General features: G+C 42.2%; 1 protein-coding gene across 1 annotated transcript in view; it reads right to left on the reverse strand.

Annotated features, from left to right (window-relative positions):
* Nucleotides 1-16,897, reverse strand: part of UBN2 (ubinuclein 2) — a 54,843-nt gene that overhangs the window by 4,395 nt on the left and 33,551 nt on the right. Inside the window, exons 9-14 of the mRNA XM_025204796.1 lie at nucleotides 15,823-15,893; nucleotides 14,322-14,451; nucleotides 12,861-12,979; nucleotides 11,386-11,499; nucleotides 9,700-9,843; nucleotides 893-943 (exon numbers count right to left, since the gene is read on the reverse strand). Of these exons, the coding sequence (XP_025060581.1) occupies nucleotides 893-943; nucleotides 9,700-9,843; nucleotides 11,386-11,499; nucleotides 12,861-12,979; nucleotides 14,322-14,451; nucleotides 15,823-15,893 (629 nt within the window). The remainder of the gene's footprint in view (nucleotides 1-892; nucleotides 944-9,699; nucleotides 9,844-11,385; nucleotides 11,500-12,860; nucleotides 12,980-14,321; nucleotides 14,452-15,822; nucleotides 15,894-16,897) is intronic.

Raw genomic sequence — 16,897 nt, forward strand, 5'->3', positions numbered from 1 at the left:
ATAGCTATAAGTCTGAATTTTTGCTTGCCCATCAACCAACAAAACAGAAGTGTCCATAATTAACTTTTGGAACTCTGCTGTTGGATACTGAGGCCAGCATTTATTAATTTACAGAAAAGTTTGGGCATCTAAATAGACAGGAACAGAATCTATAGATACACCAGCTAGGATAACAATAAGGACTAATAATACTCAGCTTCAAAAGTATGAAAACCACCCAGATCTCTCCCTATCATTTTTCCTCAGTACTACTGAGCAAAAGACATTCATAAGATCGAGAATTATAATGTTTGTATACTGTTTTAGGAACAAATGCAGTAAAAAGGGACAATATGGTAGGCAGCCCATTTCTCAGTTTTGCACTATTGTATGATTCATGTAGGATTGTTTTCTGCCATTACAGAAGTTACAATTTGGCTGGTGTTCAGAACTGTAAATGACTATTCCAACACGGATTTAATCAGGACAGCTCTTCACAGAGGAAAATTGTAGTGTCTAGGGCTGGAGGCAGTAAGAATTCCACTCAAACAAAAGTAAATAGATTGGCAGATGTATTTGTAGAGAGAAGGAGAGAAGGAGGACTGACTTGCATGCTGCAATATGCATTTGGTAGATTTCATGAGATTTCAGATTTGTAAAGCATTTTGAAATCTGTGGGTGAAAGGCATCAAGTGTTTCAGACACTTAACCATTTTACCCTTGAATACAACACACACCCTAGCACCTCAAGACCACTGAAATATCACATCAGGGTTAAAGAATCTGGAGCACTTCAAACAAACAAAGAAATAAAAGGCACAAAAAATAAGCTTGTAAGAGAGAGCAACATGCAGAGCCACTTAGAGCCGAAGCACAAAGAAGAAATACCAGAAAGCGTCTGTATTGTACTCACGGAGCAGAAGTGAGATGATTGTGAACACTTCGGCTTTCTTTAAAGAGCATCCTGAAAGAGAAAGAGAGACAGAGGGGAAACACGGGCACACTGAGATTATACATGGGCAAAGATGACATGGACACCACTTGGTTCACTGCTGGATTTTTGGATTATCTGTCCCCTAAGAATCAAGCAAGCAGTTTTTTTCTAAACTGCTAATTTGGTATAGTTATAAATAGTCAACCACAAACAAAAATGTAGAAAAACTGATTACAATTAAGTCAATATAGATAACTACTGTGCTAGCAGAAAACAATGCAAACCAATTCTTCTTCAGTGGAATATAAATAGCAGAATTTTACATGTCCCCTTGCCAAATCTCTCAGAACAACATGTAAAAATTATCTTAATGTTTCAAAACAGCTTAGCACAATGGCCCTTGAACCAAACTGCTTACACAACAAGGGTGCATCCCCACATGCAGGGGCATGCACTTGCAGGGTTAAAAAAAAAAGTGCAGTGGCGTAAATCTGTGGTGTTACGCATGCCCCTGCACATGTGCTATAGTGTGGAATAAAATGCCCTGCTTTGGGGAAACTGCTGTTTCCCTGCTCCTCCCAGCTCCTGGCATGCTGGAAGAGCTGGGATGGAACTGGAGGGGAGGAGACACACTGGTCAGTCAGAGCATCTCCTGGGAGAACCGAGTTGTGATGTGCATCCTGCCGCTCACGACTTTTTTTTTTTTTGCATCCAGAATTTCCCGGTAGCAAATTTTGCCTCCGTACTGCAAATCTGCAGCACAAGGCACATTTTAATGTGCTAGGTGTGCGGTTTGCAGTGCCACAAGCTACACATGCTTGCATGTCTGGATCTAGGCCAAGAGTCCACATATGAAGGAAGAATCAGAAAACAAAAAGACAAGCTTGTTCCCAAACATCTCAAAAGCACACAGAGAATGCTACGATATTACTTTAGGCTGCATCTAGACCTGCAAAAAATCCTTAGTGAGGGAACAACATTGTGGTAAAAATTCCTGAGCCCTGGCTATATTAAAACTTTCACTGTTATAGAGGGAACTGCATCAGTAATTAATTACGGCCTTATTTTATTACCATAGATTAAGCAAAATTTAAGGGCCATTTACACTAGGAAAACACACCTTACTTTTACACTACTGCCACCATGAGACAAATTTGTCTGCAGCATCACATAGCCCTGAACAGCTGCTTAACAGCGTTTTGGCAGCACACGATGGAGTTGCTTCAATGAAGAACATAAGATTTTTAGTGTCTCGGGACTTTAAGAAGGCATTCCCACAGATGAAAGAGAAGAAAAATCACTTGATTGTACAAGACAAGACAACCCTAGTATCTCTCTGACTATGGTTCCAGACCCTTTTTCTTTAATTCTATTGTTATATTTTTCATTCAATTACTACATCTGCTCTCTACTTCATTCCTTCTCACTTCTTTCCATCCTACCAATCCTCAATTCTATTGCAACGCATTGTTTCTGATCCCCAATGATTAAAAACTGCAGGAAATCCAGAGACATGGACCTGCCCCACTACAAGTCTGTTTTGTCTTACTTCATATTGTCATCTTCTCCAAACAATTTACTACTTCTCTGACTACCTTGTTTTCACCTTAGATTCCCTCATTCATTAAGATATACCAGTCTGGAATGCTGCATGCTTAACCATCCATAAACCATTTGACACAAAATGACTTTTTCCCCCTCCCTGTTTACATAGCTGCTTTCTGTTAATCACCACACCAATCTAAAGCCAGGGACCTGTACAACCAATTGTTCTTGCTGTTCTATCACACTCTCTACCTCCTCCACCCTCCCTGTGCCACAAAATAATGAAGCTGAGTAATAAGAAGCATCCAGAAATATGCAATGCTAATTATTTGTTTATACGAGTACATGGTTTATTGCATTTTACACCTCCAGTCAGACCCTAGAAAACCTTTCCTTTCCTTACTTTTTCCTTCCCATGTATACTCATTTAGGCTACAAGGTACACTAGACAACTTTCTAAAAAACAAAAACATAGAAAACATCTCCTCCAGAGTTTGATAACGAAACATCTTTTATAAAAGATTTATTAAAAAGATTAGATTGTAAACACTTTTATTCAAAACATTGTTAAGATTCCTTCTTCTTGTTACTGCATACAGCCTCCCAAACTGTATAGGTGCTACTACCCTGCAAAGAAACAAGTAGCAAAATTTCAACTCCTCTGTAGGCAAGAATTTGTTTACTACACACCTATGAGAAAATGCTATAGCCAAATTGCTAGCTAGGCCACCAGAGGTATTAATCCCCCCTCTCCCACACAAACCACTCTTCTCAGTCCAATACTCCTTTTGCATAGACCAAAACAGCAACCAATCTGGCCCCATGGGCTAGATGAGTGGTGCACGACCAGTCCATAGTCCTGATGAATAGTGCAGGGCCACCTCACTGAGCCCCAGAATGCTGAGCGGGGAACAAGTTCCCCAGCCTGTTCTCCCTCCAGACAGCTCTGCACTCATGGAGCTGGGCAGGGAACAGTCTAATGCTGGGCTGGCTCTGGGAAATCCTTATCCCAGCCCAGGCTTTGTGGTCAGAGCCTGGGCTGGAAGACCCTCACCTCCCAGCCCCGGCTCTGTGGTCAGAGCCAGCACTGGGAGATGAGTCTCCCAGCCTGATCCTTGTGATTGCGGAGCTCCCGCTGGGAGATAAGAGTCTCCCAGCCCCGCACTTGTGATGGCAGAGCAGAGGCTGGGAGATGAAGATCTCCCAGCCCCTGCTTATGAACTGAGAGCAGGAGGCTTGGAGCTCCCTGCTGCCAGGGTGGGGGACACGGTCCCAGCCCAGGGTCCTGTGGTAGAGCTTGCCCTGGCAGCAGGCTGACCAGGAGCAGACAGATGGCTGCTCCTAGTCAGGTGTCTACACAAGCACTACTGCACTGTTACTAATTGTCGAGTAAAAGTTTCTACTTGCACTTGCAGGTGGCAAATTTACCACCTGCAAGATTAGGGAAGTTTACTTTGTAGTAAGCATGTGCACGTGTAAATGTGCATGCTTACTTAATAGTAAACTATGCTAATGCAAAGTTAAGTGTCTTGTGGAGATGCGTTTCTTGAATCTCAACTCTTGTTTCTCCCTGTGGTTTGCCATGCAACCTCTGGCAAGTCACTTAATCTTTGTGTCCCATCAGTAAATTACAGGTACTGCCTACTTCATAGGGGATCTTAGAATCTGGAAAATAAACATTTGGACAGTAAGTGCTATGCAAATAGATTCTGGATTTTACTGAGACTATCAAAGATCACTCCCATAATAGATAGCCATATATTTAACTTAATCTCTGGGGTTTTGGGCTTTTTTTTTTGGTTTTTTTTTTTTTGTTTGTTTCTTTTTGAGATACAGGTTTTCCTTCGCTTTATGCGGGTTCTGCATGCGCAAATTCGTTCTTATGTGATAACTGTTTTATGCCAAACATTCATTATATGAGGTAAATTTACTCTTTTATGAGATTGGTGTGGTGAAAGCCTGCAGTCAGCTGCTTTGTGCAGTGCATTGTGGGAGCGATGCATGCCAAAATAGTCTCATGTGGATCTGTGCTCCTCACTTGTCTGTTTCTGTAGCTGCCGTCCCCGCTATGACAGTGCCCTGTGCTTGTGTGTACTGTCTGCTATTGGCGAGTACCAAAATCATCTTGTAATAGTGGTACAAACGAGTCTGGGGGTCAGTACAGTCGAGGTCTTATAACAAAGAGGGATACGTTCCATTGTAAAGTAGGTTCCCTTTATGTGAATTCGAGTTATGCGCTGTTTTCCAGGAACACATGTACCACATAAAGCAGTGAAACCTGTATTTGGAACACACTGCTGAGTGGTTCAACATGGTTTCAGTGTAGGAACTATCCCTTATCTGAATCAGAACCACAATTCCATTCCATTATGCCTCAAATAAAATAATAATGGATTTCTGTCCCTTGTTTATTGGTGCAAAAGAACATCCAATTTCTCCTGAGAACAGAGTATAAAATAATCACTCAAATGACCAATAGCTTTTGCCATCAATAAATAAGTAGTGATGGATAAAGTGTCCAATTTGATAATATACCATTGATGAACCCTGCTGATATTACACAATATTCAGCATATGCAGGATCTCCTGGCAAAAAAGTCTAACTGCAGAGTATATAGCAGGGGTGGGCAAGATGCAGCCTGCGGGGCCCCTAAAAAAGTTTAGAAAATTAATATTTATCTGCCCCTGCTTGCTGGTCACATGGCCCTCGATGGCTTGCCAAAACTCAGTAAGCGGCCCTCCACCTGAAATAATTGCCCGCCCCTGGTATATAGCATCAATATGAAACTATCAGTATGCAGCCATTACCCTAAAGACCTATCAAATTATTTCTGTAACAACTGCCAGCTAGATACTGTAAAACTAATTAAGCCTTAACACAAGATAAAACAATTTCTGTTTATAGGCAGAAGTTACAGCTATGAGACTACTGTTCTTGTTTGAAGTTACTCATTTAGAGTTAAAAAATTAAAAACAAGAGGGCACTTTTCATTGCACTCATCCCACGTAAAAATACATGCCAGGTATAGTATCAGCATTTTTAGTCACAAAGTATTCATAGATTTGGCTTTAGTTGGTCATGGAATTACTTTACCACAGCACTTAGCTACTACATTCTCTGCACCAATTCTTTCTCCACATCTTCTCTTACCTAACTGTTGTCCTGTGTCTGGTCTATCCTAGACTGTAAACTCTTCAGAACAAGGGAGTGTACCTCACTGTTTGTAAAGATTCAGGTTTATTTATCAGTATATTTACTGCATAAATACATATATTACTAACAAACATACCTTTGTGTCCAGGAAAGTCATTCAGTGACACTTGTTCATTAGTCTGACCAAATCATTACTCTACGCTGTAGTTTCTTTTTTAAATACACTGGGTGCTTATGAAATGGCATTTTACTTAGAAGCTGGTGATATGGTTATTTTTACAGCCTTTACAATTCTGTTGTATAGGCCTTGGTTATACTCCAGGGCTCCTCTGTGAACAATTTATTATTAGTTCATTGATTACATCCACCTTTTAGAGTTCCCAGTAAGATGTCTTAAAATTGATGGGCATCTGTGCCTTGTGACAGGTTCCAGAGTGTGGAATTCATTCCCTCTGTGAGATTTGTCTCTTCCTCTCTTCCCCACTTTCAGAGAAGGTTATTTCAAACGTGCCTTTCAGCAGCATTACTGAAATCAGCCTAATAATTTAGAACCTTTCCCCTCCTACCTTGTCTTTGGACTCCTTTTAATTAGTTTGCTTGAACAAAAATTTAACAGATTGTGTTTTAAATATATAATTGCATAGCATCCTAACTGCTTCATCAAGGGACCTTCTCTATAAGAGAACAAAGTTTGTTTCATGAAATGTTTAGCAAATTCTTGTTTTGGTATGCTAGCATATGTAAAATAAAAGTCAGGTCGCATGTAAACCTGCTCAGACTATAGAGTGACTGAGGAATGGAACTGTTGCAAGAAGAGTCTCCCAATGAACATCCCATCATTTCTCACATGCTTTTTTCCAAAAAAGGCACCATTTAGATCATGCTTAGAAGGTTAGCAAATTAGGCCACATATTGATGTTCAGCTTTCCCTGGGAGAAGCACTGTTCTCCTGCTACAAAAATCTGAAATGAACAGCCAATTCAGGCTCTCCCACAGTGATAGAGGCTGCTCCAAGAGAAAAATAACCCTGGAACAATCAGTTATGTTGATCCCAGGAGACTGAACATCTGCACACTTTCTCCTGGCTTTATTCCTCCTAGGAACTAGGAAGAGTTGAGCTGAGGGAAAGGTTTCCATGCCTTCCCAAGATGGGGGTCATCCCAGCCTTGAGAAGGCATGTGGAGGAGCTGTTCCTGCTCCTCAAGGATTGGGAAGGGAGGGAAGGAACAGTCACCAATTGCTTACTGTGGCTTCTCACACTGGGAACTCCCTTAACCTAAACTCCCGGTTGCGCTGACTTTTAAAACAGCTTCTCCAGCTACTCAGATGAGTAGCAGGGGAGGCAGGAGGAAGTCAGCTGGCAGAAAGCCAGGGTCAGAGAGGCTTTCCCTGGGCCAGTGGTGTAAAGCACTTACCTGCTCCTCACACCGAAGTTTCAGGTGCGAGGAGCAGGTGGAGGTTTGCCTCACTGCTCTGTTCCTTGGCACTGAAGAGCACTGTGAACCCTCTTCCTGCTTACCACACCCAAGTCCCAGGAGTGAGAAGCAGGCAGGGGTTTCACCTGCTGCTCCCTGAGACCAGAAGCAGAGCTAAGCAGCAGCTGCTCTGCATGTTGCGGGGAAGGAGGGGTGGACGGGGGGGCAGAGAGGGAAGGGAGCTTGCTCACTACTTATTTCCCCACCCAGGGCAGAGGGGCAACGGCCCCACACTTCCTTCCTCAAGCCAAGCAATGTCTGGCTTGTGTAAGAGAGGCAGGGACTACCAGTTGAGGAGGGGAAAGGAAATGAGCAGCAGCCAGTGCTCCGTACCTCTTCCAAGATAGACACTGTCTAGCTTAAGGAAGGGGCTGTGGACTTTCCCCCAGTGCTCCCTCCACTCTGATCTTAGTTTCCAGGAGTGGAGTTGAGCGGGCGAGGCTGCACCCTCACTCTGTTCATAGATTGTAGAGTCGGAAGGGACCACAATGGATCATTGTGTATGACCCCCTGCCCCTGGCAGGAAAGAGGACTGAAGTCAGATGACCCCAGCCAGATGACTATCGAGCCTCTTCTTGAAGATCTCCAAGCTAGGTGATAGCACCACCTCTCTTGGAAGCCCATTCCAGATTCTGGCCACCCTTACTGTGAAAAATTTCTTCCTAATACCTAACCTAAATCCACTCTCAAGTAGTTTAGACCTGTTATTCCTAGTCACCCCCTGGGGCACCTTAGTAAACAGCGCGTCCCCTATTCCCCGCTGACCTCCCCTAATAAATTTATAGGCGACCACAAGATCTCCTCTTGGCCATCTCTTGCGAAGGCTGAAGAGATTCAGCTCTCTCAACCTCCCCCTGTAGGGTCTATCACGAAGGCCACTAATCATGCGAGTGGCCCTCCTCTGGACCCTCTCCAGAGTCTCCACATCCCTCTTGAAGTGTGGCACCCAAAACTGGACACAGTACTCCAACTGCAGCCTGACCAGTGCCGCACAGAGGGGGAGCATCACCTCCTTTGATCTATTAGTCATGCACCTACTAATGCACAACAAGGTGTGATTGGCCTTGTTGATGGCCTCACTGCACTACCAGCTCATGTTCATCTTGGAGTCAATTATGACTCTGCCTCCGAGCTGCTGAGAAGGACACTCCCCAACCTATAGGTGTGCTGGGAATTCCTCCTTCCTAGGTGGAGTACCCTAAATTTATCTTTATTAAATTGCATCCTATTTCTCTCTGCCCATTGATCCAACCTGTCCAGGTCGGCCTGAATCTGCTCCCTGCCCTCCGGTGTACTAACTTTGCCCCATAACTTGGTATCATCAGCAAACTTGGAGAGGGTGCTCTCCACACCCTCGTCCAAATCGCTGATGAAGATATTAAATAATAAATTGGTCCAAGGACCAAACCCTGTGGGACCCCACTGCCCACCTCCCTCCAGGCCGAGAAGGAGCCATCCACTCTCTGGGTGCAGTCCCTAAGCCAGTTGGCCACCATGCAGCTCAGTCTGGGACAGATTTGGAGAGTCTTTCCCCACTGTTCATGCCCCCTGGGGACAGAGGAATAAAGCAGGCACAGCTCCCCTCAACTTTACCAGACTGAGGATCACCCACTGAGTGTCTATACTGCTCCTTCTCCTGGAAGGATTTCTACTGGAGCAACTCTCTCAAGAATTTTCCCCAGTAGAAACGAACATCTGCATGCAGTCTCAGTCTTTGGCAGATCACCAAAAGGGAACCTCTAATGAAAGCATTCTTCTTTTAGCACTCAAGATCCTGTGCAAATGCAACACATTTATCTTATATAGAAAGAACAGTTTTCCTAAATGTTCCAGTTCACCAGCCACTGTACTCAAGATAAGTAGTTTACTTCTCTATTCTCTCAAGCACAGATTATGTCATGCCAACGACCCTTAGTATTCCAAAAAAACAGGGAGCCAGAGATCACAGAAAATTAGGGTTGTAAGGGACCTCAGGAGGTCATCTAGTCCAACATCCTGCTCAAAGCAGGCCTATACCCAACTATATCATCCCAGCCAACCACCTTTTAAAGAGACACTGTTAAAAAGAAAGGCACAATATTTTAAAACAGGTAAAATGTTCCCGAAAGCATTTTATTTCTATTCAAAGAAGGTATCTTGCTACTGAAACAATTTGCTGAAGTGCTGGCAATCTAAACAATCATAGCACTATGTTATTACAAAAGGTTCAAGAGGTAAGCTACAGTGGCTCCTGGTTCAATGCAAAAAGAAAAGCAGAAAAGGAAAAACTATATATTTAAAACCAAGTAATTTTTAATGTCCCACGACATCTATTCCTAATTTGTTCTGGTAACCTTATTTCCAGGCCTGCAACTCCACTTGTGACTGTCCTTTCTACACTGCCAGCCTCATTCCCAGTTGTCAGCCCTATTTCTGCAACTGAATTTTTATGTAGCTCACTACCCCATTTGTAAGTACTGCACTGATCTAAGATATTAGTAATAGGTTAAAATACTGTTACTGATTTTTTTAAAATTGCAAGTGTTCCTTTATACCAATAGTTTGTAGAAGCAAAGTAAAACCTCACCTTAAGTGATTCAAGCTGATAAACAGCATTGAGGCAAGTATCTTACCTAGCCTGCATCCAGCCTTTAGGCCAGAGCGGTTTCACTTCTGTTTCCATAAAGGTCTTGAGGTAATCTTCCGGAGACTGACTTCTATTTGGCTCTAGTTCGTAACATCCCAGCTTGATCTTGACAAGGTTACACAACAAACCTCTGTTGAAAAAGCACGAAACAGGAATGAAACATGCAATGAACTACAAGCACCTAGTTTGAATGCTAAACAGAAAGTAATGGAGGAATGGAAAAAAAAACAAAACATTGTCATTACATGATAGCAGTTCAGTAGCTTATGTGAGAAGAGTTCATCAGTTTCAATCTAGTTTTGTGGAAAACTTGTCAAATGAAAACAGCTGTCTTAACTGGGATAAAGTCTTTGATCTCTCAATTTTCTCCAGGTCTTGTAGCTAACTGCTTCCACTGTTAAAGTATCCTCCTACTGTCTTCGTGTCTTTTTACTATGGCCTCACCATATATGGAACTAGCTCCTTAACCCAATCTGACATGGTCCCTCTTTTCTCCTTGAAGCAGATTATATCTAAAATCCATTTTGTACCACGACATTCTATTTAGTTAAACTGAAAGCTTTTCTCAAGAGGTACTCTTTATGGACAGTAAAAACTCGGCTTCAAGTTTTGTTCAATCTAACACAAAAAAACCCAACCCCTATTATGTCAAGCCTTAGTGGAAAGCTATATAAAAACTAAAGTTTTCCTTTGGCCCCTAACAGGTAGTCCCTTTAAATTAATCTCAGATATACTGCTCACATGTGTTACATATATGTACAAAGAGAGCTTGGTTTGCTGTTGTTTATGCTGTACCTGTGAATATGTAAAGACTTCAGTGTTTGGAAACTGTGAATCCAGAGCATCTCACTAATAATATCAGTTTCTTCTCTTTAAAAATTTACCAGTATGGGTAAAACCAAAGCTGATTTAGCAAGAGATTCTTTTGCTAAAATATTTTCAGTAATCATCTTATTTCCTAGAGCAGATAAGATTTTAGTATCTCAGGAGAGATTCTGTACTATATCTACAAGGTAAAAAGGAACAGAATCACAGCTCAAAGGAAAGGAGGACTAAAGTGGCTTTAGTCACCCGTGCCTCTTTCTGATCCTGGATTGCTCAGGAAGTGGAAAGGTCACTGGACCTGGAGAGCCTCTTTCATTAGAATAGCCACCTTGAACTACCATACCGACAAGCGGGCTAAGCAGAAACACTACAAAGCTGTGCAATACAACCCTACTCCAGCACACACCCCTATAATACATTGCAAAGACTGTCTGCAAGGATACCTTATTTGATCTTACATCTTTCTACCTCTTGAATAATCCTCTTGTGACTAGATGTGGGTTTTTACTAGAGCTCTTATGTGATGCAAAAGTACTGAAATGGGAGCAAGACATTGACTCTTTAGATGTTATGAATTCATAGCATCTGATGAAGTTGGATGTTGCCTACAAAAGCTTATGAATATCTGAACTCGTTTCTAAACGAGTTAGTCTTTAAGGTGCCATCCTGCCTCGTCTTTTGCTTGATTTCAGACTAAGTAAAATTTATGTGGTTTATAAGTCATTCTGCCCCTTCCCATGCCTCTATAAATAATTCTACTCTGAAGCATGCATTATTAGATAGCACTGGGCTGGACCAAGGGTATCAAAGCTAATACAAGGTAAAGAAGGGTAGAGTTATGTCGCACCTCACAGTATCATCCCAGTGGAATTTCTTTCTTGGCCCCACAATCCTCTTTCCTGGCTTCTCCTCATCATCTTCCTCCGACCCATTCTTCTCTCGTTCATCTTCTGCTAGCAATCTAAGTGCAGAACAATTGTTTATGGAAGGAAGACACAGAGAGAGTATTTTCCCCAGATCATAAACACTCTTAAGTAGGTTCCAGAAAGAGAGGAGCTGCCCTCAGTTGTTCATATGCCTATCTAAAGAGGCAAATATTTGACCTTCCCCTGTCCTATTTTTCTCCATCTCTCATCATCTCTAGCAAGGTACATCAAGTAGTCTCGCTCATTTGTCTGCAGGGTTTGTTTGGTGTTGTTGTTTTTTTTTAAAGGGGTGGGGGAGAAAGAGTGGGGAAGGACAGACTTTGCATTTTGTTTTGGCGAGATCTTGTTTCATTTGTTGATCAACAAAGAGTGTGCTTTTGGTGAGGCTGAGGCCTTGTTTGAACAACAGGAGAACAGTTTGGGGAATCTTTCTTTTAAGAGGTTCTCTTAGAGTATAGGTCGATGATCTTGTAGCAGGTTCCACTGTTGGACAGCATGCAGTAACCAGGTGACTGGTTGATGGGGGTTTTCTTTCTGTACTGCAATAGGTTTCTGTGGTATGTTAGGGTGACTCAAAGATGCAATCTTGGACAGTGATAGCTTCTTTCCCAGACCTGAGGAAAGATGCTTGGAACTCCAAAAGCTTGTCCCCTTCTCTTCCAACTATACAAAGTGGTCCAAGAAAATATATTGCCTCACCTTACAAATCTTCCTTTCCTCATATGTTATGGTCATCAAAACTGCACCACCACCACCCCCTTTGCTACAGAAGTGCTGCTATTCATGCCATGAATCTGCTGACAAAATGCAACATGACCAATCAATTCTCATCCCTCCCATCCAATCCCAAATCTAAATCAGCTGCCTGTTAACTGCCTAAAGGAAACAGGCATAACGTGGACAAAAACATTAATACATCTCAATTCCATTTCCTGTCAGCCAACTACTTAAGGGCCTTCAGTAATTTGTAACCTCTGATCTCACACATCCTTAAATCCACCTCAAATCCACCTACTCTAGACTTCCTTTCAGAGTTATTTGACAGCTTTACTTACAATAAGGCACACGAATTGATGTAAATTGGGATGTGAATTTACAGCATATTAATGACTCTTTAGTAACTGCTTGGGAACTTGGTCTTATCCTGTGGTAAATGCAAGGCAGTTTATGCCTCAATGAATAATTCATGGTAATTTGTTTGTGTGCCCATACTCTTAACCTGAAGAAATTTAGGAGCACCTTTCCATGATTTCCTTCTACACTTTTGCAGGCTCTGAGTGTGTTGCCTTAACAGCATTCATAAGACAAAAAACTGAGATAAAATAGAACCACATTTCTTGCTCATAGTTCCCTAGGGTAGCCAAAACAGCCTTACCCTGACTTCAGAAGTACATACTTCGCATTTTTGGCTTGACTGCGGGCCTGGCAGTCTTCCTGGTATTTGCATAACTGTTCAGGCATGACATTGCTGACAGCCAGCTTCAGTTTTTGCAGTGGTTCCCTCAAACGGTCATCCTAGGAAAAGGGAAACAAAGTAAGTTTGGTATATAACTAGTGTAAAGCATATACCCAAGATTAGTTATTGCTCCAAAAATACGCTACTAATTTTGAAGACTCATTTTAGTCTTTCAGGATGTTTCACAGGACTGTTAACAGTCCAAGAAACAACTATGCCTTGACAGCAAAGCAAAAAGCATTCAACTTCCCCCCTCTATGGTTCTCTAAAAAGACCTCCTCCCACCTCATTTGGGCCCATACTGATGCAAAGTGACATGCATAGTTTTCCAACTCTAATATATACGACTCCTCCAAACCAAGAGATTAAAAAGGAAAAAGAAAAGAGGCCAGTAGGAAGGAAACATTTCTACCTTCAAAACATTAGTGCTTAGTCTTTCTAGATTACCTTTTTTTTTTTTTACTGAAAGATGAAAAATATCTGAAAGAACAGTAAGGTTGACAAGCCTGTGTCCCTCAGATTAGTTTTTAATATAACTGACAGATTTTGGCCAGTCTGGATACTGAGCACGACCAAGTCCTGCAAGTCAGGACTCCAAATGAAAAAAAATGAAGGCTTCAAATGCAATATTACACTGTGCATTTACCATCCGCACCATTTCTAGTTCTCCATTTGCATCTTCTGACTTTTTCTTACCTTTGCCTGTGGCAACTGTTTGCCAAGAAAGCTATAACAATGGTTCAATATTCAGCAAAAGGGTGCAGAAACGCATTAAATTCCTTTCCAGAAGGAACTTTTGCTTTATGGAACTTTCAGATTTTGAAAAAGCATGGCCCCAAACTCATCCATACCCAGATTTAGAGCCTACCAGGTCTACTCTATCATCCAGTCATATCAATACAATATGCCATCTTTACTAATCAACAAATAAAAATACATATATTCATATTTCAAAACAAAGCAACTATAGAAATGGAGCATAAAGAAACATCAAACAGACCTAAGCATAAGGGCAGCATGACCCTGAATTTGTGATAAAGGGTTATGTGGCTACTGCTTTCTTCATTGGGCAATTTTTGATTCATTTGCTGTGCACAGTGTTAACCATCTAATCTACCATTAAAACAAAGCTAGGAAGTAGTTACAACTGCAGACACCTTCACATTTAATCTGCATACAGCATAAATGAAGCCATTTTATATGCATCTCCATAAATGTTTGACATTGAACTACCTCTCAGGATGCCTGTAATCTTACATTCAAAAGGTAACTTCTTAAACAGCCCCAGAACAGATCCAAAAGGTCCTTCTGTATTGGAAACCCGCTGCTGCTCTTTTCTCCCACATTGTGCCCTCATAATTACATACATATATTCCTGCTGGAGCCATTCCCTCTTTTTACCTGGACATTGAGGTGCAACTTCTTCAGACGCTTTATCAGTGTGTCCTTATTGCATGGCACAAAAGCCTCAAGGTGGGAGTACACTCCATTGCGGATGGCAGGATTTATCTCCTGTAACTGTAGCTCAATACTGACAACAAGAAACAAACAGACAGCAAACTATAAAGGTACTCCAGGATGAAGATGAAGACTGCACAGAAGGCTGAGGAAGTCTGTATGCATTACATATTCTAGTTGTGTGTGGATAAATTAACCTGGGGTGTTTTTTTAATACCTAAACCAGGGTGTCAAACACTTAGCCCACGGGCTGGATTTGAAACCGTATGTTCCAGTCTGTGGGTTGCTGGACCAACCCCATGTGAGAGCCTCAGCCTTATGTACTGCATCTGTGTGCCCTGCATGCTGGTTCTGGGGCCAGTATAGATTGGGTCATGCCAAAACCAGCGCAAAGGGCCTGCCTGGCCCCATGCGCAATACACGCAGGCCCGAGGGCTTGCAGTTCATGCAGCAAGCAAGGCAGCCACAGGGCATAAGCTGCCTGCGACATGTGGGCAGGATTTGGCACTGCACGTGGCAAGAGGAGTCTTGAGTCTGGGCTCCATGCAGGACCCCAGACACATCCCCTGTCCTGCCTGCAGTGCCAGGTCCAGCCTGTGCGCCGTGGACAGTACACCCCCCACCATGCCAGCCAGACGTGCACAGCAAACCCAAGACACGGTGCATGCTGCACAGGATAGGCAGGCTGGACCTGGCATTGTGGGTGCTGCACAGGGGTTGGTCCCAATCCAGCCCTCAAACCAACACAGACTCTTATCTGGCTCATAGGGCCAGAAGTGTTCGACACCCCTGCCTTAGACTAATTCTTGCTGAGATAAATCTCCATTAATGGGTAACAAAAGCCTAATTCAATAAAAATTCTGATGTACATGCACATGGCCATGTGCATCATGATTCTGTATATCATTCAAATTTCAGTTACTTCCCCAATCATGCCAGGCATGGCTCTGTTTTGGCCATTACATTTTTTTTTTTAAAAAACAATTTTGATAACATTTCCAAATTGTTGTTAAGCTGAACCGTGATTCTGTGAGACGAGCAGAAGAACAAGACAAGGCAAAAAAAAACAACCAAACCCAACCTTCTACACCAGACATTGGGATGCATGGATTTCAGAATTATAGTGAGCTATTTTTCTTTAATAAAATCTGAAGCAGTTTTAGCTTATGAAAATGTGGGAGAGTTGGGAAAGGATGGGAAAAATTCAACAGAACTCTGCCAACGAACTCAAGAACACAATGCACTGCAAAACATTTCACACTGGATGAACTATACATATAATGATGACTACCAGAGACAAAAGGATCGTTAGCTAGTCACTAATCAATTTAGATTAACTTGGCTTTCCCTCCGAGTCTCTTTTCTTTCTTTAAGATCTTTGTTCCAGACATCGAAATATACCCCTCTTCCCTAAACAGACAAATCTGAAGAGGTGAGCACTTACTCCAGCAGAATATTGTTCATGTCCTGTGTGAAAAATTTCTTCCTGCCTTCTTCATCAAACAACTTGGCAGCCTGGAAAGACAGCAGTAAAAGTACCCAGAAGTTTATAGCACATTTCATTCCAAAGATATTTACAGATTTCAGCACTGCACAAACTAGAACCATAAACCTCACTCTCCAGAAATGCAAACACCGTTACAATGAAATACAACAAGCCACATGAAAATTTTGAACACTAAGTGAAAAATATTGGTACAGCTAACTAAAAAAAAAAAAATGCAAAAAAAGTTCAGGTAGGCAAGACAATCATTTGGTTTGGAATGTGACCAGATTATTGGGAATAATATTCCATTCTTGCTAGATGGGCCAAAAGATCTTGTCACTAAAATAACAACTTATCAAGAGAGTTCACTAGCAAAATAATGATGCTACCTCTGGGACAATGATTTTCTCCTTACTCCAAGGGAAGAGCACTATACTTAGCATATCAAAATAATAGGGGGCAGCAACGTACACATTCCTATTCAAGCCACGTAAGACTTTTCTTCTTAAGTGGCTTTGCCCAGCTGTAAATCCCTTAGTCTTTTCGGGCAGATCTACCCCTGTTCCTTCTGTCACACTTCTTATAAAAAGGTACCACGTATACAAAAGAGGTACCCACTCCCTCTTTTCTGGTGCTGTCCCATATTCTCTCCGCATTTAGTCCTGTAATGTGGATCCATCTGTACTCCCTCCTGCTGTTCCTGTGTCTTTGCACAGTCACTCTTGCTGGGAAAGAGGCAGTTCTGTTCCTACTCAGAACAAGAAGCAATGGTCTCAAATTGCAGCAAGGGAGGTTTAGGTTGGATATTAGGAAAAAACTCTCACTAGACGGGTGGTGAAGCACTGGAAAAGGTTACCTGGAAAGGTGGTAGAATCTCCATCGCTGGAGGTTTTTAAGGCCCAGCTTCACAAAGCCCTGGCTGAAATGATCCAGTTGGGGATGATTCTGCTTTGAGCAGGAGGTTACACTATATGAACTTCTGAGGTCCCTTCCAACCCTAATTATTCTATGATTCTCCTTCACACTACAGTAG

This window comes from Alligator sinensis, unplaced genomic scaffold (assembly GCF_000455745.1).
Source record: "Alligator sinensis unplaced genomic scaffold, ASM45574v1 scaffold166_1, whole genome shotgun sequence".
Taxonomy (NCBI): Eukaryota; Metazoa; Chordata; order Crocodylia; family Alligatoridae; genus Alligator; species Alligator sinensis.